The sequence below is a fragment of the Chionomys nivalis genome, chromosome 15 (genome assembly GCF_950005125.1).
Source record: "Chionomys nivalis chromosome 15, mChiNiv1.1, whole genome shotgun sequence".
In the NCBI taxonomy this organism is placed as follows: domain Eukaryota; kingdom Metazoa; phylum Chordata; class Mammalia; order Rodentia; family Cricetidae; genus Chionomys; species Chionomys nivalis.
Genome location: NC_080100.1, coordinates 41,783,466 through 41,806,762, shown reverse-complemented (window position 1 = coordinate 41,806,762; position 23,297 = coordinate 41,783,466). Strand labels below are relative to the sequence as shown.

At 43.6% G+C, this 23,297-nt stretch overlaps 1 protein-coding gene and 1 non-coding gene across 2 annotated transcripts in view; both read right to left on the bottom strand.

Moving 5' to 3' along the window:
- Nln (neurolysin) overlaps positions 1–23,297 on the bottom strand; it is a 78,689-nt gene that overhangs the window by 27,627 nt on the left and 27,765 nt on the right. Inside the window, exons 2-8 of the mRNA XM_057790102.1 lie at positions 21,400–21,656; positions 15,828–15,976; positions 8,536–8,643; positions 6,452–6,554; positions 5,742–5,902; positions 3,477–3,612; positions 804–1,170 (exon numbers count right to left, since the gene is read on the bottom strand). Coding sequence (XP_057646085.1) covers positions 804–1,170; positions 3,477–3,612; positions 5,742–5,902; positions 6,452–6,554; positions 8,536–8,643; positions 15,828–15,976; positions 21,400–21,656 — 1,281 coding nt within the window. The remainder of the gene's footprint in view (positions 1–803; positions 1,171–3,476; positions 3,613–5,741; positions 5,903–6,451; positions 6,555–8,535; positions 8,644–15,827; positions 15,977–21,399; positions 21,657–23,297) is intronic.
- Positions 1,432–1,533, bottom strand: LOC130887698 (U6 spliceosomal RNA). The gene has a single exon (XR_009058392.1). It is a non-coding gene; the product is annotated as a U6 spliceosomal RNA (small nuclear RNA).

Sequence of the window (23,297 nt, the reverse complement as noted above, 5' to 3'; positions counted from 1 at the left end):
GGGAATGCCATAATTCTCTTTAGTCTATTTAGTAAAATGGGTTAGTTATTGTAAAGAGTTGGGTTTGTATTAGAAAGTAGTCTAAGGAGAAAAAGATGTGAATCTTTTGTGTCTGACGAAACATGTGGAGTTTATAGTTACACACTTCAAACAATATTTGAAATTTTCTTCCTGATTAAATGGTTGGAAATGTGCATATATAATGCTTAGTGCATAAAGAGTCCTGTTAAGGGCCCCGAAGAATGAACATTTCAAGGAGGGCGTGTCGGTCAAGTGTTCGGACTCCTTAGATTAACAGCAAGGGTTTTGTTATTTCTACTACCCTGTGCTGCTCTCAGAAAGACTGAGGAGGACTTGAGAGGACTGGCAGATTACCTAGCTAATAAACACTCTGGGGGAAATTTTAAATTAAGTAAATGCAGTAGGTGATGTCAGTGGTGGTAGGTAACGCCTTTAAAAACGTATTATCTGGGCTGGGGAGGTGGTTCAGATATCCTCTCTGGCCAGGCACATTCGCGCGAGCATGCGCACCACACACACTAGTTTGTTTTCCTTTGTTCTTTAAAGAACTCCTCTGCGTGCTGTGTAGTATTCTTCTAAATGCTATGAATGTAGTCATCTACTTTGATCTTTACAATAATCCACTAAACTGGTGCTACAAGTATTCCCATCTTTCAGGAAACATCATAGAAAAACTGAGTAATGTGTCTAGTAAGAGATGAAGGCAGACATTCTGGACTAAGCAGCACATACAGGGACTGTGCGAGGGTAGAGGCGGGTCATGTCTAACAGTCAGTCAGTACCTTGGATAAAGGTCCAGGTAGAACTGTCCCAGCACTTCTCCGGTAGCTTTATCCTTCACAGTGTAAAGTGAAACACTCTTATTCCAAACGTGAGCATCTGCCACCTGCTCAAACGAAAGTCCCAACAGCTCCTGGTAGATGCTCAGCAAGCCTTCTGTGACCACCTCGATGGGGAAGTACTCCTTGAGGAACTCCTGGTCCACCGAGTACCTCAGCTCCTCTGTCTGCGTCATGTAGTAATGGAGATCCCATGCATTGATCTTGCCATCGAATTCAAAACCTCGCTCTTCACATTCCTTTTTCTTCAAGTTCAGAATGAACTCCCGTTCTGCCTCACCCAAGGGTTTTAATTTCTGACTTAAATCATCTGTGAGGGAAATGGCAGAGTTAGTGATGCGTCCTTGGGAGGAAGCGCGTTGACAAGGACTGTCAGTTTTGTGCATGGTCAGTCAGAGGAAAGAGACTGGCTGGGGCAGAGCACTCTCTCCCGGGTGATCTCCCCAGTGACTCTTTCCCCCTTGTTTTTCCACAACGAAAACACAGTCATCGTTTCCTTCCAACGTCAACAATGGCGAAGCTTACCTTAAGAACTCTGACACAGGAATATTCTTAATTAATTAATTAATTAATTTTTATTGTAGCCTTCACAAATTTGTGTGTCATCCTTGCACAGTGGACATGCTAATCTCTGTATCATTCCAATTGACCCAGGAATATTACAGTTCAGCACAAAGCAATGGTAAACTAAGTCTGTGTGTGTGCCTATTCCTCAGCAAGCTATGTTCCTAAAACAACTCCTGGGAACTGCAGGCAACATCATCTAGAAGCCGCTCTGCACATTTGACAGTGGTTTGGCCTGCATTCCCCAAGCTCAGTCTGGGATTTACGGAGGAGAAGGACCTGGAGGTAGCAGCTCTAGATTTCAGCAGAAGAAACTGCTGGTCACCACAATTTAATACTGAATTCAAATTCTGATCATCTGATTTAAAAGTGACTGAATAAGCTGTTCTGTACTTCTTTTCACAGTTTGTTAACTATGTAAAGATACAGTTGTGCTTGGGTCTGTATTGGACATGGGTGAGAGCAGACCCAAGGGTGTGAGATGGTGGCAGCTGCCCAAGAATGCTGTGAAGAGAGGGAGCTGAGCCATCCTCCTGGACAACACATCTCCCAGCAGTTACCCGTTCACATCTCTGTCCTTCCGCCAAGTGGAGACTCTGGGGAAAGGACCTCATCTTATCCTGCCTGTGTTTCTACCTTTAGCATGAGGCCTTCTACTCCTAACCCAAGGTAGTTATTCCTAACGTCTCAGAAATGAACAAATGAATCACAGGATATCATTGATGGGGCCCCTGTTTACAGGTTATGGTTCCAGCATATATACAAGTAAACCATGAAATGACTACTGAGGAAAAACAGCAGAGTAAATTTTGGGCTAAAAGATAATTTCTTAGCCCATTTTTATCATTCTAGTTTTATTCTTTAGCTTATTGAGACAAGGTCTCACACCATAGCTCTCTGACTGGCCACTTGCTACGTAACTCAAGTTGGCCTCAAATTCATGGCATCCTCCTGCCTCAGCCTCCTGACTACTTGAATTACAGGTGTTTAACCACCATGCCCAGTTTTCATTTCTTATTAATCATTTTCCACTTAAAAACAGAAGGAAATACTTTCGACATTTTCTTGAAGAATAAAGTAATTTTAGTAGCATCTTAAAGTCTGTTAGGTGTGGTAGCATATGCTTTTATCTCCAGTACTCAAGAGGTAGAGGCACATATTTGTGCATTCTATGCATGCATATGTGCTCACATGCATGTGGGCATGTGTGTGGAAGCCCAGAGTTGAGTTTACACTTTATTGAAGCAGGCTCTCTCAACTGAACCTAGCCTGCTTGCCCTACAGATGCCCCGCTTCTGCCTACTGAATGTGGGGATTATAGGTGGCCACCATGCTGGCCTGGCTTTCACATGGGTTGGAGGGATTCTGTTCCAGTCCTCACTCTTATGTAGTAGCCATTGTACTCACTGAGCCATCTCCCTGGACAGAAACCTTAGTTGTTACTATTTCTTCTTTGAGACAGGGCTAGCCTAGAACTTACGATGTAGACCGAGCTGGCCTTGAACTCAGAGAACTGTCTGCATGCTGGGATTAAAGGCTGTGCCACCAGATCTAGGTAACCTTACTTAAAAAAAAAAGTCAGAAAAAAAGACTTAAAATGAAAGTGACAACAGTACTTAGGTGACACTTTTGATGAACTCTATTAGAAAGTGGGCTTCGGTGGGTAGGTGCCAGTTTTTGTTTATATATGCTGTTTTATTTTAAACCACAGCTTCGGTTTATTTCATACCTTGTCAGTAGCCACAGTACGGTTTCACAGACCTGGCAGTGAATAAAGGCCCTGAGCTAACCGTCTGTTTGTCCACACCCACTATGTGTAAAACAAAGAGTCATGTACCAACAAAATATGAGACAGACAACCCCAGCAGCCTCAAGAACTGTGAGTTCATCTAAGGTAAGAGCAGATCAATACCCTTCTCCTGAAACCAGGATGCTCTCGAAGGCAGCTGAGGTGCCTAGCTGAGTCGACATTAAGGGATATTATGCAGTAGATGTCATAGAGCAAAAAAACCCAAAAACATACAACTGACCCTAAATAAATAAAGGACTGACCTAGAAAGGCTGCCACGTGGCTCGTGCTCTTTGCAGTGTTCAGTTCAAGGACAAAGTCAGCATGGGTGTTGTAGCCGAGAAGTCTGGCCACTTGTGCTCGCAACGGGAGGAGCTGCTGCAGAATTGCAGTGTTTTCCTAGGAACAAGGACAACAAAAGCAGAAGAAGACCATCAACCGAATGTACGGCACTAGAACAGGCACACACTAGTGAGGCTGGGAGACCATCAGATCGCTTCAGACCCTCAACTACGGCTTCCATTTCAGCATTAGGATAATTTCAAAATGTGGTATGGTATTCCTGAAATAATTTATAAAATTTATACTTTGGAGAGAGCTCTACATTCTTCATAAACTCTGAGGTGCTGTAAACTCGGGGTAAAAATATGCTTCATGCACTATCGTGATTTCTTACTTATTTTCTTCAATTATACAAGTGTACCGAATACTCATTACAACTTTCTGATGTGTTTGTGGAAAATTATACACAGCATAAAACTCACCATTTTCACTTCACACCAATTTGTTTTGCTATTCTGTATTCACACATGGAAAATAATGTCCTGATAAAGATGGAGAGAAACTGGTACCCTTGTGTACTGCTGACAAGAACGTAAAGTGGTCCAATGGCTCTACAAATATGGGAGTCTTCAAAAGATGCACAGGTGGGCTGGGAATAGAGTGGAATGGGCAGAGTGCTACCTAACACTCACGAGACCTGGGCCTTGATGCCCAGGACCACATGAATCAGGCATGGTGGCACATGCCCGGAATGGCGGCCATGGGAGGTGGAGGCTGGAAGCTCAGGAATTCAAGATTCTCACTGGCTACGTACAGAGTTTAGGCCAGTCAGGGCTATGTGACAGGCAGTCTCAACAAAACCAAACAAAACACCACAAAACTACACAACTCCCCCCAAACCAAAAATAAAACTCCTACAGAATCATCATATAATCTCGACTCTACTATGGGCAAATATTTAAAGAACTGAGAGCAGATACACACTAGACATCTACAGAACCTGTGTTCACGGACACACACTAGACATCTACAGAACCTGTGTTCACGGACACACACTAGACATCTACAGAACCTGTGTTCACGGACACACACTAGACATCTACAGATTTCTGTGTTCAAAACAGCATTATTCAATAGTGAAAACCAGGGAAACAACTCAAGTGCTTAGTGACAGAACAAGGGGACAAGAAAATGTGGCATATGCATACATTAACATGTAATTCACACTTAAAAGGGAGGGCGTTCTGACATGCTTCGACATGGTAAACCTTTATGATGTGATGCTAAGTAGTGCGAGCCATGAGAAACGTGAGTTCCCTGCGGCCATCAAGTTCACGGACATGGAAAGGACAGGGGATGAGGAGTCAGTGTGTTATGAGTGCAGTTCCAGTTACAGAGCATGAAAATGTTCTGTGGATGGGTGTTGTGATGGTTCCAGAACAATGTCCATACACGTAATTCCACGTGCTGCTGTCTGAAGGCTCCCCTAAAATATGCTGAAAATTAATTTGTTTGCCTTGGTCCTAAGAGATGGGACCTTTTAGCACTAACCTCATGAACTGATCAGAGGCTCACAGGAGAACAAGAAGAAACCAGCTTAGGTTTTTTGTCTTGTGCCCATGATTAAAAAAGGGTCTTTCCTTCTTCTCTCTGAGCACACAGCATCTTGGATTTCCTGTCTCCAAAATCATGAAAAATAAATCTCTATTGTTTCTAAGTTATCCAGCCTATAGTATTTTGTTTAAATCAATTGACGTACCATGGTATTTTATATTTAAAACTGTTTTTATAGACTTTCCTCAACATAGTTCCTATTTGGTATCTGTATACTTAGGAATACCACACCACACAGATACATTTTTTTTTTAACTTCTTTTTGAGGCGATGTCTTACTATGTGGCCCTGGCAGGTCTAGAATTTACTATTTAGAATCCTCTTTGTGGTGTAGTTACTTGCTGAGGAGGGAGAGACACTTCACCAGCTCTGGACATCACATGCAGAAATGAACACAACTTCTTGTTTGTTTTTATCTGCTCTATTTTCACCACAACACTCCAGCCTGGGGCACACCAAGCAAACTGACAACGAAGCCATGAAAAGGCTAAAAGTCTTACAGGTATGTGGAATTAGTAAAGGCAATGCTCATGCAAACAAGGGTATCACTAAATGATATTGATATTGGTAAACGAAGTACGTCTTTTCCTTAATATCTTCAATTAGGATCAAAATAAAGACATTTATGGTACCTGTCTGCACCTTGTATGAAAAGCCATTTCCATCTTCCTTCTTGTTTCAGGGACACAACACTTCTTCATGACAGGAAAATAGTGGGGATACTTTAGGGTGACTTTGTACTTGTCGTCACCTGCTTTTTCTAAACTGTCGACGAAGTCATCGGGAAGAGCACCTGCGAAAGCCGTTTTCTCGTGAATAAACTTCCCACACATTCTGGCTCACAGAGCATGGGCACAGTGCTTTTAGGCAGCTCGAGGGATCTGCTGTGGCAACCGAAAGCCAAGTTAGAGGACAGCTGCATGGCCCTATTCGGACTGCCCTGGAGTGGGAGGGCACTGGTGGCCCAGGTGGCGCAGGGAACGACAATCTAAACAAACATGTTTCAGGGCGCCTGTGCAGATGGTATTTTAACAGGCAAAATTAAGCCAAAAAACAAAAGACTCCAGAATAAGAGACTAGTTTACAGTGTTGGAGACACAGAAAAACTGTCAAGGTTTGAAGGCTACTAAACAAACAACAGTGTAAGTTACTAAGAAAGATTAACCACGTGGGTGCTGGAAATCAGATCTGGGCCCTCGGTAAGAATAGCCAGTGCTTTTAACGGTAGACCGTGCCTCCAGCCCCAATACTAGACAACTTTTAAAAGAATTCTCTGGATTTTAATTTAGGCTGGAATCTGCAAGGTGATATAATCTAATGTAGCAAAACAACAAAATTTTACCAAGTTCAGCCTTGGAAAATACAAGGAAAGTATCATCCTCATTGAGGTTTTTGTTGAAGTCAATGCATAGCTCACTCATTCTTTTCTTCATTGCCTTGATTTCCTGAAAGAAAGATAGACAGATGGAGCATTAACAATTAAAAAAAAACAAAACCTTTCATTTTCATTGCTACCGGCTAACATGTTTCAGTGATGCATGAAGTCAGGATTCCTTTTTTTTTTTTTTTGGTTTTCTTTTGAGACAGGGTTTCTCTGTAGCTTTGGTGGTGAAGTCAGGTTCTGTCTTCTCTCAGAAGTCCTGTCTTAGAATGCACCCTGCAAAGCAGCTGCTGTCAGCCTGTGCACACTGCCCAACACTGTCTTAGAACACATCTGCTGCCTCCCCAGTCTCCCCGCTTCCCTGTTCTGCAGCAGCCACAGTTCAGACAGGCCTGAGAGTGAACATTCCAGGATTGTGTCCTCTATACCAATTGGGTCACTGCACCATCTTCCTGCGGTAATAACTGATTCCAATAGCCCACGTCTGGCACCTCTCTACAAGTCTGTAAAAGTACTGGGTAGGAGATCCAAGGAGATGATAGAGAACCACAAGAGAAAATATAAGATAATCTCATTCTTTTGACAATACTGGATAATGAAATATACTTGACACAAAGTAGTTCTCAAAGGGACTTTGGCAAAGGACATACTGTGGGGCACTGAGACCCAGAGACAGTTCCATGTGTGTCTGGAATGACAGAGTTTTGATTTGGCCACCTACCTCTAAAACCTGCCAACTTATTTAGTTGCTTAAATGGGCCTCTGCTATAGCCAATCATAACTTAACTACTACAATTTTGATATCCCAAGAGAACGAAGGGTTGACCAGGAAGTCAAAGGGGCAAGTGAGGGACACCAGCCACTGAATCAGAATGAGCAGGAAACAAAGAGGTCACTCAGGTGGCAGAAAGATGCTGACATCTCCATGGCACCTTCAATGCTATCTCCCAGGATGACATCAGTCACCAAATAAAACTTGGTTTGGATATCTGTCAGACTTATTTCCAGTTCTGCAGTCCACAGGAATGATCTGGAAATAAACCATGGATTATATTTCCTGTCCAAGAAGAATGAGGTTAATTGAGCAGTTGGATTTATCACAGAACCCGGAAGTCTTGATTTGACTCACACAAGAAAATGTTTGAGCAGTGCTTTTCATCTCCTTCATGTAAGGGGCGTGTATTAATCACAGGGTGTCCTATCCTAAACGCTGGCTTTCAAACTCCAGTGCCCTATCTCTGTGGGATCAAGAGAGGGAGAATACAAGCTACTGAAATCTGGAATTTTCTTTTTAAGAATGTAAACATAACAAAGGAAATAAGCCGATATACATTAAATAAACAAACCACGGAGAGAATTAAAGAACAGTAAGGTTACCAGGCATGGGGGCATGCACCTGTAATCCCAGCACTCTAAAGGCAGAGGCAGGTAGATATGAGTCTGAGGCCAGTCTGGTCTACAGAGCAAATTCCAGGTCAAAAAAGGCTACACGGTGAGATCCTATTTTTTGAAAAGGTGTGTGTGTTGGGGGGAAGACAATCAAGTTATAAGTTGTTCGATTACTAATGAGGTTAGCAGGAATTTTGAGGTGAAGCAGGGGCTGAGGAGATGGCTCAGTGGTTAAGAGTGTTTGCTGCTCACCCAGAGGAACCTTGTTCACTTCCCAGCATCCACATTGTGCAGTCAACAACCACTCCTATAACTGCAGCTCCAGGGCACGGAAACTCTTTTCTGGCCCCTGTGGGTATCAGCACATACAGATATACACCCACAGACATACACATAATAAAAAAAATGTTAAATAAAGAAAAGAACCTAATATCAAATATATTACAAATGGATTTTCATCATGAGCTATTCTATTAAAACTCATCTCTATTTGCTGGTTCTGTTGCATTATTTTCCTCAAATGGGAAAATAATAGGGGTAGAAGGAGATAAGAGGGAGCATGTGTGTGAAAGAGTAATCAAAATACATCTTACACATATGTAAATTGTCAAAGAACAACAGTTATTAATAATAAATAAAAAGAAACATAAACTTACATCTCGTACTTGTTCTGAAAGATGGAGTCCATTCCTCTTTCCCATTTTAATTGACTTTTCCAAATATCGCCTGGCTTCAGGCTTTATCTTCTCCAAATCACAGTTTTCCTGAAATCAACCATTACGTCAGTCATTTCTGTTCTAATAACACACGGCCAAACAATCAACTCCCAGGCAAAGCCAACGTACTACATTCGTCGTCTCTGCTGAACCATGAAACATAGGTGATTATGGGGCAGGCCCTCCTGAAGACGCAATTTCTTTTATGCTTTGGTGAGCTTCCGCTAATTTAAAACAGAAATATTGACCAAGTCAAAAGCTAAGCAGAACAGCCTTGCCCTGCCTCAGAACTAAGAGTCCGAGGCCCTGGGAAGTATGTGCTAATAGATGTATTTGCTAGTCTCATTCTGAGCAGTCTTTATAATCAATGCACCTTTTTACAACAGATTTCTTATTGCATATCATCTGGATTTAATTTTCTATCATTTGTTAACCTGGTTCCACTTGAGATGCAGGAAGAGAAATAATGGGGTGAATTCTGCACAAATGTGGGGGAGGACTCTTTTGCCAAGATAGCAAACAAGGACAGCTGGATAAAACCCTAGCAAAAGACTCCAGTACTTCAAAAACACCTTCCTGTCCTTGGCAAGGGAGATCACGGGACTCCAGCAGGGTGCATATGAACAAGTATCTGGGGAAAATGAGTCAGGAACCCACAAAAACAGAAGGGAAGCTGCTCGCCTCCAACTCTGAAGGCCCTGGAGGAGGCTGAAAAACTTCCCCAGTCAAGACAATATAAATCCAAAAAATTCAAAGCAAGTCATGGGATACGTGGGGTGTATCTAAGGTCAGCTCATGGTCCCTGGGAGGAAATGTGGCTCCAGACAGACTCAGCAGGTACAAAGGACTCACTTTTGCTGGGGGACAATGAGAGCCGTCTGTCACCGGAGCTTACAGACCTCTTGTCAGTTGGACATTTTCTCCATGAAAGACCAGGGCCATCCATCTCCAAGTGTGCCAAATTTCCCACTGATTAGATGTTGAAATGAATGGTGTTTAGTTTTAGCACTGGCATCTGAGACGGCTGGTGACAGGTAGGGAAACAGCTGCACTTCTGCTCAGCACCACTCAGAACAGAACCAGGATTTCACCTTGCCTGTCAACGAAGAATCGGTACCACAGGGCCAAAGCATTCAAAGCATTACCCAACGTTTCCTGAGTGTATTCTCAGGAGAGGGTGAGGAGAGTTAAACTCCCTTTCCCCTATAATCTCCCTTGTGTCTCCGCGGAATTGTGAGCTTGTGGGCATGGCTGGAGTTGGAACTCTCCTGAGCTGGTTTTGGCACCCACTGGGACCCTAGCAGCAGGTGCCTGCAATGGGAAGAAACCCAGAATGTCTGGGGAGACAATGTGGCTATGGACTGGCTCCCGCAGGGATGGTGAGCAGTTCAAATCACAACGTTCCTGCGGATGTCGTTAGCAGGCTCATCAGGGCTGGTTTCGGCAGCACCGGGAAGTCTATCCTGAAGTGTGAGCATGGCAATCGGAGTCTCTAAACGGCAGGACACTGCAAGCCGTAAGGCGGGGTGAGGGTGAAGGAGTATCTAGGCCATGCCATGTGTAGTATGGTGAGCAGGCTGGCAAGAGCTGGGTATACTGTTAAGGACCCTTTGAGATCTACAGAGGAGAGCCAACCCTTGAGGAGCTGAGACATTAGGTTCTAAGCTTGGAACAACAGCTAATAGCATGGTGTCATCAGCTGCTGTGAGTGGCATTCACGGCTACTCCATGGCTGTACTGGATTCCTGTGAGTCTCATGTCTATATCTGCAGGGAGACACTCGAGCATACATGTAGCATTCACAGACTATAGGAAAGTCAACACCACACACTCTCAGAATGAGCAATAAAAGTGAAAACAAGTTGAAGTATGTTCTGAGAAAAACAAGCCTTGAGTTGGATCTAATCAAACCATCACAGTTGGCATACTGAGATACTTAACTCACAACCAAAATGATACTGAACAAAAATCTGACTTAATAACCAGACCCCCTTACCACGCAGACTCCGAGGTCTCAGGAAGTTTCCAAAGGCCTGTGGGAAGACTGAGGTGCTTCTGTTTTTGTTTTTTTTTTTCTTTTCATGACAAGGTTTCTTAGCTTTGGTGCCTGCCTTGGAACTAGCTCTTGTAGACAAGGCTGCATTCGAATTTCCAGAGATCTGCCTGCCTCTGCCTCCCGAGTACTGGGATTAAAGGCGTGCGCCGCCACCGCCTGGCAGACTGAGGCCCTTCTAAAGTACCCTTGCTTAAGGCCACTGTTGTGCTCCAGCCACTCATGGCATTACTGCCTCTATAATCCTCAGGTGAATTCTCACAGGAGGACCTGCTGAATGGAAAGCTGCAATGAGATTCTCAACTCTCCTAATGCTGCGACCCTTAATACAGTTCCTCATGCTGTGGTGACCCCAACCATAAAATTGTTTTGTTGCAACTTCGTAACTGTGATTTTGCTACAGTTATAAATTGTAATGTAAATATCTGATATACGACCCCTAAGAAATGACTGTTTGACCCGTAGGCTGAGAACCACTGCTCTAGACTGCTCTGTAGACCTGTATCCCTTGGGCCACAGCAGCCTCATGGGGCTCCTCGGACAAAGTTTCTCCTCCTCAAGGCCTCTACACTTAATTTGCGTGATCTGATGGTAGGCACCCTTACTTTTACCTAGAGGGGCAGGATTTATTTTTCCCTTCACCTCACAAATGTCTAAGATGAAAAATAGCAGAGAAAAATTCTTAAAATGCTTAGTTTACTGAGTTTTCCTTATTACTCCATCACCACCCTTAATTTATTATAATTATTATAATTCTTTAAAGCCTTATAATAAAAAGAAGGTTTTAAGACAGAGCCTTACTATGTAGCCCTGGATATCCTGGAACTTGCTATGTAGACCAGGCTGGCCTCGAAGTCACACAGACCTGCCCGCCTCTCCCCTCCCCTTCTACCCTCTTCCAAGGTCCCCATGCTCCCAATTTACTCAGGAGATCTTGTCTTTTCTACTTCCCATGTAGATTAGATCTATGGATGCCTCTCTCTTAGGGTCCTCATTGTTGTCTAGGTTCTCTGGAATTGTGATTTGTGGGCTGGTTTCCTTTGCTTTAAGTTTTGCTTTTTCTGGTTTAGTTTTATTTTAATACACACACACACACACACACACACACACACACACGTATATCTACATATCTGAACATGGGTATATACATAGGAATGCAGGTGCCCAGGAAAGTCAGAGGCCAGAGAAGCATGTTCCCCTGGAGTTGCAGTTACACGTGGTTGGAAGTCACTTGACATGGGTGCTGGGAACGGAATTTGGTTCTCTGGAAGAGCAGTACTCTTAACTGCTAAGCCATCTCTCCTGCCTGTAGACTTACATACTTTAACATTTTTTTTTTTTAAAGCATACTAGCTAAAGAAAGGGAATGTTTATAATGACTTTTGTACCTAGTTTTTTCTTTATGGCTTTAGGGTACTGGTTCTTTAATTTTACTTTGGTACTTATTCTCCAAACCTGTTTAAACTAGGAGAGATCAGGTCAAAAGTACCTATGCTTGATCTGGGCATGTAGGTCAAGTGATGCTACACGCTTAGCAAGTACAGTCACTCAGCATTGCCTACTTAAACCCATTCATCATCACCGTAACATTTAAACTCTTTTAAGTCAGTAATTGACTAAGATTAATTGGCAAACTCAAGCCTGAAGCTCTTAAAAGAGACACAAACAATATTACAATAGAGCATTCTATTTCTATTTCACCAGACTTCTTCCTGTGTGTTGTGTTTATTACTTACTTACCAGACTACTGGAATAAAACAGCTTATGGTACTTATCATGAATAAACTGTATATAGATGGAAAGATGTGTGAACCCTTGATTTATTACTAGTTTTTAGTGAACAATTGAGATGCCTTTGTTAGCACTGAGAAATGCCAAGAACTCAACCATTACTGCTTGTTATGGAATATTCCGTTACCCTGTGTGAAGATATTTCACTGTGATTAGTTTAATAAAAGCTAAATGTCCAATAGCTAGGCAGGGAGTTTGTGGCCGAGAGAACACTGGGAAGAAGGGGAGAGTCACCAGCTGGAGAGACAGAGGAAGCAGGAAAGCAGGATGGACAGTATGTAGAGAGGTAAGAGGCCTCAGGGGAGCACACGCAGATCAATAGAAGTAGGTTAATGTAAGTTGTAAGAGCTAAAAACAAGCCCAAGCTACCGGCCAAACTTACATAACTAATAATAAGTCTCTGCGTCGTGATCTGAGAGCTGGCTGGCAGGACAGAAAAATCCACCTACAACTGCTGACTTTTGATATTTGCTAACATTTTAACCAATAGGATAAGGAAATTCTTGTTTTTCTCTTTTTTAGTGGTTGTTTTCTGTTTTCCTTTTGGTGTGATAAAGTATAAATTCGCTATTCTAAAAACTTCAGCAATATTTGATATTTATAAATAAATAGAATTATATATCTTTAAGTTGTCAAACTAAATCCTTTAATATGAAATAGGATGTTGACAACACTTGATACATACAAAACATAATAATGTATATATATTGTGTGCTGGGTAGTTTTATATCAGCTTGACATAAGGGAATTGAGAAAATACCTATGTAAGATGGGGCTGTAGACAAGCCTGTGGGTCATTTTCTTAACTAGTGATTGATGTGGGAGGGCCCAGGCCATGGTGGATGGGGACACCCCTCCACTGGTGCTCCCAGGATCTTTAAGAAAACAGGCCGAGTAAGCCATGAGGAGTGATTCAGCAAGCAGCACCCTTTCATGGCTTATACATCAGCTCTGGTCTCCAGGTTCCTGCCTGGTTTGAATTCTTGTCTTGGCGTTTTTCAGTGGATTCTGATTCTTGTTATGTGACCCCTTCTTTAAGTTGCTTTTGGTTGTGGTGTTTCATCACAGTGACCCTAAGACTTAGACACACACACACACACACACACACACACACACACACCTTTTCCTTCTTTCTTTTTTTGAGAAAAGATCTCACCATGAAGCCCTGGCTGGCCTGGAACCCACAACACAGACCAGATTGTCCTCAAACTTACAGAGCTCTGCCTGCCTCGCCTCCTAAATTCTGGGATTAAACACATGTGGCGTCAAATCTAACAACACTTGCACGTACAGCTGCTGGGCAACCTACACAAGAGACAGATGTCCTCAATCTGTGATAAAGCTTTTCACCTTTACCACCCATGCAAACATGTGCTCATCTGCGAGCACCACAAAATGACACGCTGTATGCAACACCAGCAATTTCTTTCTTTCAGCATTGCTAAGACTAAGTCCCACTGTTCCACGGTTTCAGTGCTATAAATAAAACACGCTGTTGTGCCCATGTTCTCTATTTGTTTTCTTTCTTAGGGAAATCTGGGTTATGTCAGTGCTTTGCCATTATAATGCTGGTATGACATTTTCCAAATTTTGTCTTTCTACAAATGCACAAATTTGGCCTCTAGCTAAACCCTAGGTAGGATGGAGGAGGATATGCCAGGTCACCTGAAATTTAAGATCAATTTTAAGTTATTTCATTTGTCTTCACAAGTTCATAAATTGTTCCTATTTGTAATGAATTTCATCCATACTAGCACTGCATGAACAAACCCTCTGACTCATACCCATAATGACAGCAGACATCTTCTGGCCTCTTTACTTTTGGCAATTTCATCAGTGAAAAATGGTAACTTATTGAGGCTCTCATCTACATCTCCCCGATTAATAATGAGGTTGCGTGAGCTCTTTCATATGTTCAGTTACCATTTGTTCCAAGTTAGCAAGTCACAGGCTCATATTTCCACTGGGATGCCTCAATGTCGCTGACTGTAGTAGCGTGGTCCAGCACCTAACTTAGCATGCTCCACTAGTAAAATGCCTTGTTGTTTTCTCTAGCTTTTGATGCCTTTTTTGCTGTATAAACAAAAGTCTTTTGTTGTAATAGTCAAGCTTAATGGCCTTGTATTTCATTTAGCACTTTTTGTGTCTTATTTAGAAATACATTCCTGCCCAGGTATCATAAGGAAGCAATCCTTTATTGAGTTCTAGAAGCATTAAATTGTAGTTTAAGACCTTAGTGGGGGGTTGGAGGGATGGCTCAGCAGTTAAGAGCACTGGCTGCTCTTCTAGAGGTACTGAGTTCAATTCCCAGCTGCCACATGGTAGCTCACAACCATTTGTAATGACATCTGGTGCCCTCTTCTGGCCTGCAGGTGTACACGCAGGCAGAACACTATACATAATAAATAAATTAAAAAAAAAAGACCTTAGAGGATGTGGAATTGTGTTTCAGTTCATTGGAAGACGAGTTAATGTAGTTTTCCCCACATAACTAGGCTTCTTTTCTGAATCTGCCACTGACTCTTAGTTTGATGAACATTTATTAGATGCTAATGTTGTACCAGGTCTGCCAGAGAGACACAGAACAGAATCCAGCATCTACCTGCTTTGTATAGTCTACATGGTGTCTGGCAAGCACTCATCAATGGCTTCTGTGGGTTTCTGACCTTCAGTTTTTCTACTCAGAATTATGGCTGCTCAGAGGTCGGTGTCAGAGTTAAATTAGACGTAATTCATCTATATGGACGTAAAGTAGTATTTCTAACCACACATCAGAAGCAAGAGAGTGTTGTGGTTAGCTCTATGCTAAACTACAATTTCTTTCAAACTTTTAGTTAACAACTTATTTATTTGGAGGTTTGGAAACATGAGTGCAAATTATTGATATTCCCCAGATGGAGATACGACATCTTACATTTGGACACATCCTGAGGACTCATCATCTGTTTCCTTAGGCTTCCGCTATGACAAAATGCCTGAGATAATCAATCAGCTCATAATGATGGAAGGACTATATCATCTCACAGGGTCTTCACAGTCGGCTGCCTATGTCACTCTTGGGGTGGGAGCAGAGCGCAAGGCAGGTGTGGTACCACGATTATGTACCCAGCCCCCAGATTCTTACTTTTTAAAAAATGTACGCATTTGTGTGTGCCTGTATATACGCATGCTGGTAGACTACGGCGGCTAGAAGAGGAGAGGGTTGGGGTGTCCCGGAGCTGGAATTGTAGGCAGCTATGAGACACGCAACGTGGTGCTAGGAATCAAATGGGCCCTCTGCGAGAGCAGCAGCCATCTCGCCTGCTGCGCTCTCTGAAGTTCCAGGTTATTCCTGTTATAGGTTTGTTCCTCTTCCTTTTCAAGGGATTTATTATAATTTATTACTTACGTGTAAATGAACAATTCTCTGAAATATATCTTCTCTCATGCTCATCTCAATATCAAAACGAGAAAGCCTTTTGTCTGCCTCTGTGCTCGCTGCCCGCACTTCTCTGTCAGATGACACGTGCTGAGGGAAGTCCAGCATGGTCCTTTCCACTGGGGAGGCAAGAGAACACTGTGAACACGACAGGACCTGCTAAACGAACAGGAGGCCAAATACCTCTGTTTGGGACAAATGACTCATTTTGTGCTTTCCACAAAGGCTCTCCAGCCTACCGAGAGGTAGTCCTGGATCTGCGAGCTGGCTGTTCCACCTGGCATCACTGTGAACACAGTTATGCTGTGCACTCGGCACTTACAGAGCACACTTGGGGCATACATGATTAACTGTGACTTATAAAGACATAGTTCCTGTATGCAGTTGTCACATGATCTGGGAAGGGAAGGACCTGGTGCATAGACAGATGGCAGAGTCTATGGCTCAGAGGCAGCAGCTCCCAAGGGCTAGGGCACTGGGCGATATGCTGTGTTGGAGAAGGACTTTAGAAGAGACTTTAGGTCCTCTGTGCTCTAGAAAACAGGACACTGAAAGCAGGGGAACCAGCTGGGACAGCCAATTAGTGCAGCAGGAGGGAGTTTGTGTAAAGAAATTCTTAATCATTCTACAGACTCCTTGTAGAGTCTAATCTAAATTACAGGTCCCACCCAAAATTGGGCACAAATCTCTGACATTAGTGACACAGCCGTAACTACAGACAGTGATGGCTGTGTCACTCTGTGACAAGGGAGGCCCCTCACTACTTTCAGTGTTATGTTTGTTCTCAATAGAGTCTCATTACACAGTCCAGGCTGGCCTTAAACTCCTCATTCTCCTGCTTCAGCCTCCTGAGTGTTTGGAATACAAGTATACACCACCATGTCTGCACTTGCCATCAGAATTTTGCAGGTTTTATAAACTGGTAAAAGTTATACAAGCAATCCAGAGTAGACAGACTCATCCCTTACTCAGTAAGAAAGAGAGCAGTTAAAATGCTGCCATGCTCACCTCAGTCCTCTGAAAACGCGGCTACCGGTAAAGCTACTAAAACATGCCAGAAACAGAAGAAGTGCATAGTCTCTACCATTGAGCCATACCCCAGCTCCATAATACATTTCTAAAAAATCAAATTCTGCAATTATATTTTAGTACTTGACTTAGTGTATACGTTTACACTTGGTGGCACAGATTAAAATTTCATACATAAAGCACTGTTTTAGAGCTACAGGGAATACAGTTACAATTGCTGCTTACTAAAAAGCAATTAAAGTTTCTCAAGAACCTAAACAGGTAGCAACTTAAAGTGCAGGAGCCTAAAACTGGAAACCATCCTGAACAATACACCGAAGATCATTTCCTTCCTTCCTTTACCACAGAAACCTGGAAGCAGACTTCCATTCCCGCTGCCAAGCTCTAAACAATGTTGTCTGTGCCCAGGGCGAACACCAGACAAATGAGACTGCAGCCTGCACTCCAGAACAGGCAGATAAGAGGGAACCAGTTTTGAGAAGTCTGTTCCCTCAGAGGCTTGATGGGTAAGCTGTAAAGGTAAATTTATAGGGAGCAGAGAGAGATACCACGGACTTCCATACATATTTAAACATCCATTACTGGGGAAACCCAGTACTCAAGGGAACTGTTAGTTTGTGCCCCCTTCACTGTTTTCTTTCCTTCTCAGTCAAATGCACACACTGTTGGGCTGACACACTAGCCTACTAAGGAAAAGGAACTGAGGAAGAAATGAGAACTTGAACCAAGAACAAGTCTGTGCTGCTGGAAAAAAACCTGCCTAACAGGGACAGCACATGCCCATGACTGACAGAAAGGGCCAAGGAGCTCCTTCTCTCAGGAGTTTACAGTTAGGCCTTAGGAGATGCAGTAGGCACTAGCCAGAGTGAAGAGGCTGGCAGCAAGGACAGAGGAGAAAACACCCGAGTCCATATGACAATGGTGTGCAGGGTAGAACACTGGGTAATCAGGGGCTAGCAGAAGCACAAGTCACTAGAGCTGCGCTGGTTTTGGACAGCCTTCCAGTTTCCAGAACACATACAAATATTTATGATACCCAGTTTGCAAATAAAATTTCATATGCAAAATTATATACACAGTTTTATACCTAATATAAAATAATATACATAATATACAAAATGTTTATACATAATTTTAAGCGAAGCCTGGATACAGAGCCAAGGTTGTTTAGTCATAGTTATCCTGCAGAAATACATCACATTCTTAGAGGTAAACAAAGAGAGTCTTGATTTGTGTAAGTCTTAGGACATGGTTAAAATAACATCTAAGACACAGAAATGAATAAAGACAAACCAACTGTAAACAACCCCCGACTAGAGACACTGATCATTGCAATTAGTGATTTCATGTGCTGAGTTGGAGGGTTTTTTGGATGATATCAACAATGAAGTTGGTGAACCTGGGATTCACTGGCCTCCATTGGTAGGTAGCCCCATCCAGCCTAATGAGGGCCTGACCAGAAGAAAAAGTGAAGCAGAAATTTTCTAGTAGGCTGACTGTATATGTCACACACAGCTTCTCCTGGGCCTTGGACTGCAGGTCTTCCATGCTTATGTGCGCCAACTCCCAATGAGAAATTGCTCTAAATCCATGCGTGTACCCCAGTGGCTCTGCTTTTGTGGAGAATCATGACAGATATATTAACATTGTCTTGCAGTTTTCCTTCTGTGTGTGCTGTTTTTCTGCTGTTTATGACATGAAGTCTTGGTCTATAGCCCTATCTAGCTTTATACTTACTACACAACTGTAGTTTGCTTTATACTCTCAAAAATCTTCATGCCTGAGTTTCCCAAATACAGGTTCCTTCTGTATGCTTTTCTCCTATACTTTTCTAACCAAAATTTTAATGGCTACAAGGAGTTACAGAGGATGAATGTTTCATCATTTACCTAGTTATCAAATGGTGTCTCTAATTCTACAATAATGTGATTATCAGTTGATAATTAGGACTTGTGTCTGAACTTTTGATGTAAAAACTATACCTATTGCCGGGCGATGGTGGCGCATGCCTTTAATACCAGCACTCGGGAGGCAGAGGCAGGCGGATCTCTGTGAGTTCGAGACCAGCCTGGTCTACAAGAGCTAGTTCCAGGACAGGCTCCAAAGCTACAGAGAAACCCTGTCTCAAAAAACCAAAAAAAAAAAAAAACCAAAAACAAAAACAAAAAACAAACAAACAAACAAAAAACAAAACAACTATACCTATTTATACATTAATTTATATAGGAATCTTGCCTTTATTATTTCATTGGAATGAACTTCTAGATGGAGAATTTCTGGGTGAGAATATCAGACTTTTGGTAGCTCTGATGTGCAGAAAAAAACAAAAGTGCACACAGTATGAGGTGAGCAGAGTGCACTGACTGTAGGGTGAGGACAGTGCACACTGACTGTAGGGTGAGGACAGTGCACACTGTGTAGGGTGAGGACAGTTCACACTGACTGTAGGGTGAGGACAGTGCTCACTGTGCAGTGTGAGGACAGTTCACACTGACTGTGGGGTGAGGACAGTGCACACTGTGTGGGGTGAGGACAGTGCACACTGACTGGAGGGTGAGGACAGTGCACACTGTGTAGGGTGAGGACAGTGCACACTGTGTAGGGTGAGGACAGTGCACACTGTGTGGGGTGAGGACAGTGCACACTGACTGTAGGGTGAGGACAGTGCACACTGTGTGGGGTGAGGACAGTGCACACTGACTGTAGGGTGAGGACAGTGCACACTGTGTAGGGTGAAGACAGAGCACACTGACTATAAGGTGAGGACAGTGCACACTGACTGTAGGGTGAGGACAGTGCACACTGACTGTAGGGTGAGGACAGTGCACACTGTGCAGGGTGAGGACAGTGCACACTGACTGTAGGGTGAGGACAGTGCACACCATGCGGGGTGAGGACAGTGCACACTGTGCAGGGTGAGGACAGTGCACACTGACTGTAGGGTGAGGACAGTGCACACTGACTGTAGGGTGAGGACAGAGCACACTGACTGTAGGGTGAGGACAGTGCACACTGTGCGGGGTGAGGACAGTGCACACTGACTGTAGGGTGAGGACAGTGCTCACTGTGCAGTGTGAGGACAGTTCACACTGACTGGAGGGTGAGGACAGTGCACACTGTGTAGGGTGAGGACAGTGCACACTGACTGTAGGGTGAGGACAGTGCACACTGTGTAGGGTGAGGACAGTGCACACTGACTGTAGGGTGAGGACAGTGCACACTGTGTGGGGTGAGGACAGTGCACACTGACTGGAGGGTGAGGACAGTGCACACTGTGTAGGGTGAGGACAGTGCACACTGACTGTAGGGTGAGGACAGTGCACACTGTGTGGGGTGAGGACAGTGCACACTGACTGTAGGGTGAGGACAGTGCACACTGTGTAGGGTGAAGACAGAGCACACTGACTATAAGGTGAGGACAGTGCACACTGACTGTAGGGTGAGGACAGTGCTCACTGTGCAGTGTGAGGACAGTTCACACTGACTGGAGGGTGAGGACAGTGCACACTGTGTAGGGTGAGGACAGTGCACACTGACTGTAGGGTGAGGACAGTGCACACTGTGTAGGGTGAGGACAGTGCACACTGACTGTAGGGTGAGGACAGTGCACACTGTGTGGGGTGAGGACAGTGCACACTGACTGTAGGGTGAGGACAGTGCACACTGTGTAGGGTGAGGACAGTGCACACTGACTGTAGGGTGAGGACAGTGCACACTGTGTAGGGTGAGGACAGTGCACACTGACTGTAGGGTGAGGACAGTGCACACTGTGTGGGGTGAGGACAGTGCACACTGACTGTAGGGTGAGGACAGTGCACACTGTGTAGGGTGAAGACAGAGCACACTGACTATAAGGTGAGGACAGTGCACACTGACTGTAGGGTGAGGACAGTGCACACTGTGCAGGGTGAGGACAGTGCACACTGACTGTAGGGTGAGGACAGTGCACACCATGCGGGGTGAGGACAGTGCACACTGTGCAGGGTGAGGACAGTGCACACTGACTGTAGGGTGAGGACAGTGCACACTGACTGTAGGGTGAGGACAGAGCACACTGACTGTAGGGTGAGGACAGTGCACACTGTGCGGGGTGAGGACAGTGCACACTGACTGTAGGGTGAGGACAGTGCTCACTGTGCAGTGTGAGGACAGTTCACACTGACTGTGGGGTGAGGACAGTGCACACTGTGTAGGGTGAAGACAGAGCACACTGACTATAGGGTGAGGACAGTGCACACTGTGCAGGGTGAGGACAGTTCACACTGACTGTAGGGTGAGGACAGTGCACACTGTGCAGGGTGAGGACAGTGTACACTGACTGTAGGGTGAGGACAGTGCACACTGTGCAGCACCTACTGAGGCTCACATGCCTTAGTTAATTTAATTCTAAGCAATATTCAACCCTGTGTAAGAGTCAATTTGTTGTCAAAGTGGCCAGCTGACTGTTCAGACAAGAAGGGGAAATTGTTACAGATTCCACAAGGAAGCACCGTGTGCTTGCGTCTCCACCCACCTATGTACTTCACCTCTACATCGGCCAGCACTTGCAAACAGTTGTCGTAGGTTACTTCTTTCAGGTCGATTTTCCCTACAGCATCATACACCTGCTTGGTCTGTGTGATGAGCTCCTCTGTCCTTGTCTTGATCTGCTCTGGAGAAAGGTCCCATCTTAGAACGTTCCTGCCAGCTGCCGTGTAGGAAGATGCAGCCTGAAAAGGAGATGCCTCTCTTCCCAACGTCATTCTGAGCAGAATCCTGGAACCACCAGCTCTAAAAAGAATTGAAAAAAAAAAAAAAAAAGAATAGAAATTAAGGACTTCTTGTCAAAAAATAAACATATAATGAAATGAGACAGCAAGTAAGAACTTTTCAAAAAAGAAACAACTCTTTCCTAAAGAGAAAAGATGAGTGAAAAGGTTGTTATTTCCTATTTTCTTGCATAATTATAGTTTTAGTGGAATTTTTACTCTGCAAACATGGACTTCATTATATGAAATTATACAGAAGAAAGTTAGCTCTCAGAAGAAACTGGCTGCTCTACCAGGGAACACGGATTCAATTCCCAGCACCCATGTGGCAGCTCACAACTGTCTGTAACTCCAGTTCCAGGGGATCTGACACCTTCACACAGACATACATGCAAGCAAAAAACCAATAAAATAAGTAAATAATTAAAAATTAAACTGCTCTCTCCTTTGCAAGTTTCTATCTACTATACACATAGATTTAAAATTTTTTTTTAAATTACAGGTTTTGCTAAAGAACATTACATTCTCTTTTCATATTAGATATTAATCTCCCCCATAATTTTGTATAAATAAAAATAGTAATTTGTATCTAGTATAGATACCACATTTTAATAAAAGAAAAAAATAAGCAACCAGTCCTTATTCCCTTAACTATCCCAATTAAAAATATTGACACTTTGCTTATATGTGTATCTTTCTCTCTCTTTTCCCCAACTTCAACTCTTACCCCAACTTTACAGTTTAGAAAAAACAATGTCATATTTACTAGCTAACAATTACATAGTGAATGTCTGGGCATGATCAAAGCATTTTCCATGTGGTAAACTTCTTCCTTCTACAGTTCTTCAGAGACATAAACTAGACGTGTGCAGCCATTGTGAGGGGTATGGAGGGTAAATGACAATCTGACCACAGGCTCCTGGTGGACTAATAAGGAAGAAAAGTCACAGCAGTAAATGCAATTTCACTGCTCTGTGATGAGCACTAAGATAGGTAGGCAGAGGGAATGCTGGAGACTAGAAAGGGGTCACCTACTCTGGAGAGTGTGAAAATCAATGTTCTAGAGTACTGAACAAGTCAAACTATCCAAAGTCCAAAGAAGGGGCCAGAGAAGGTTGAAGATAAAGAAGAAGGAGCAAGCTCAGCACCTTGGGCATCATCAGAGACATCCAACCTTGTTCTGAGCCTCATGCCAATCTGTTTTGGTTGGTTTTCTGCAGCACTAAAGATTGAAACTTGGGCTGAATGCACACACGGTGCGTGTCTAGCACTGTGCTCTACCCTAGCCCTGCTCTCACACTTACTCCGAAGGCAGAAGAGCCACTGACAGGCTTTCATTCGGTGAGAGACGTGATGAGCTTTATATCTTATCCAGTCATTTCTCCAAATGACTAAGGGACACTGAATTAGAAAGTGGGAGAAGGGAAGTGACATAAAACTGAGGTAGAGACAATGCATCACGGTATGAAGAGAGCAGAGGAAGACTCAAGGGTAAGGCTTGTGGTTCAGGGAGAACATGACAGAACTGTTCGTCCTCCTCGCCCCAGGCTCATGGATATGCATAGACTTAAAACACAAAGCAAAATGGTAAATCTGAAAAAGATGTAGTTTATAGAGCATGGAAAGGGAAGAGTGAGAACCAACAATCAAGCCCCACAGACCT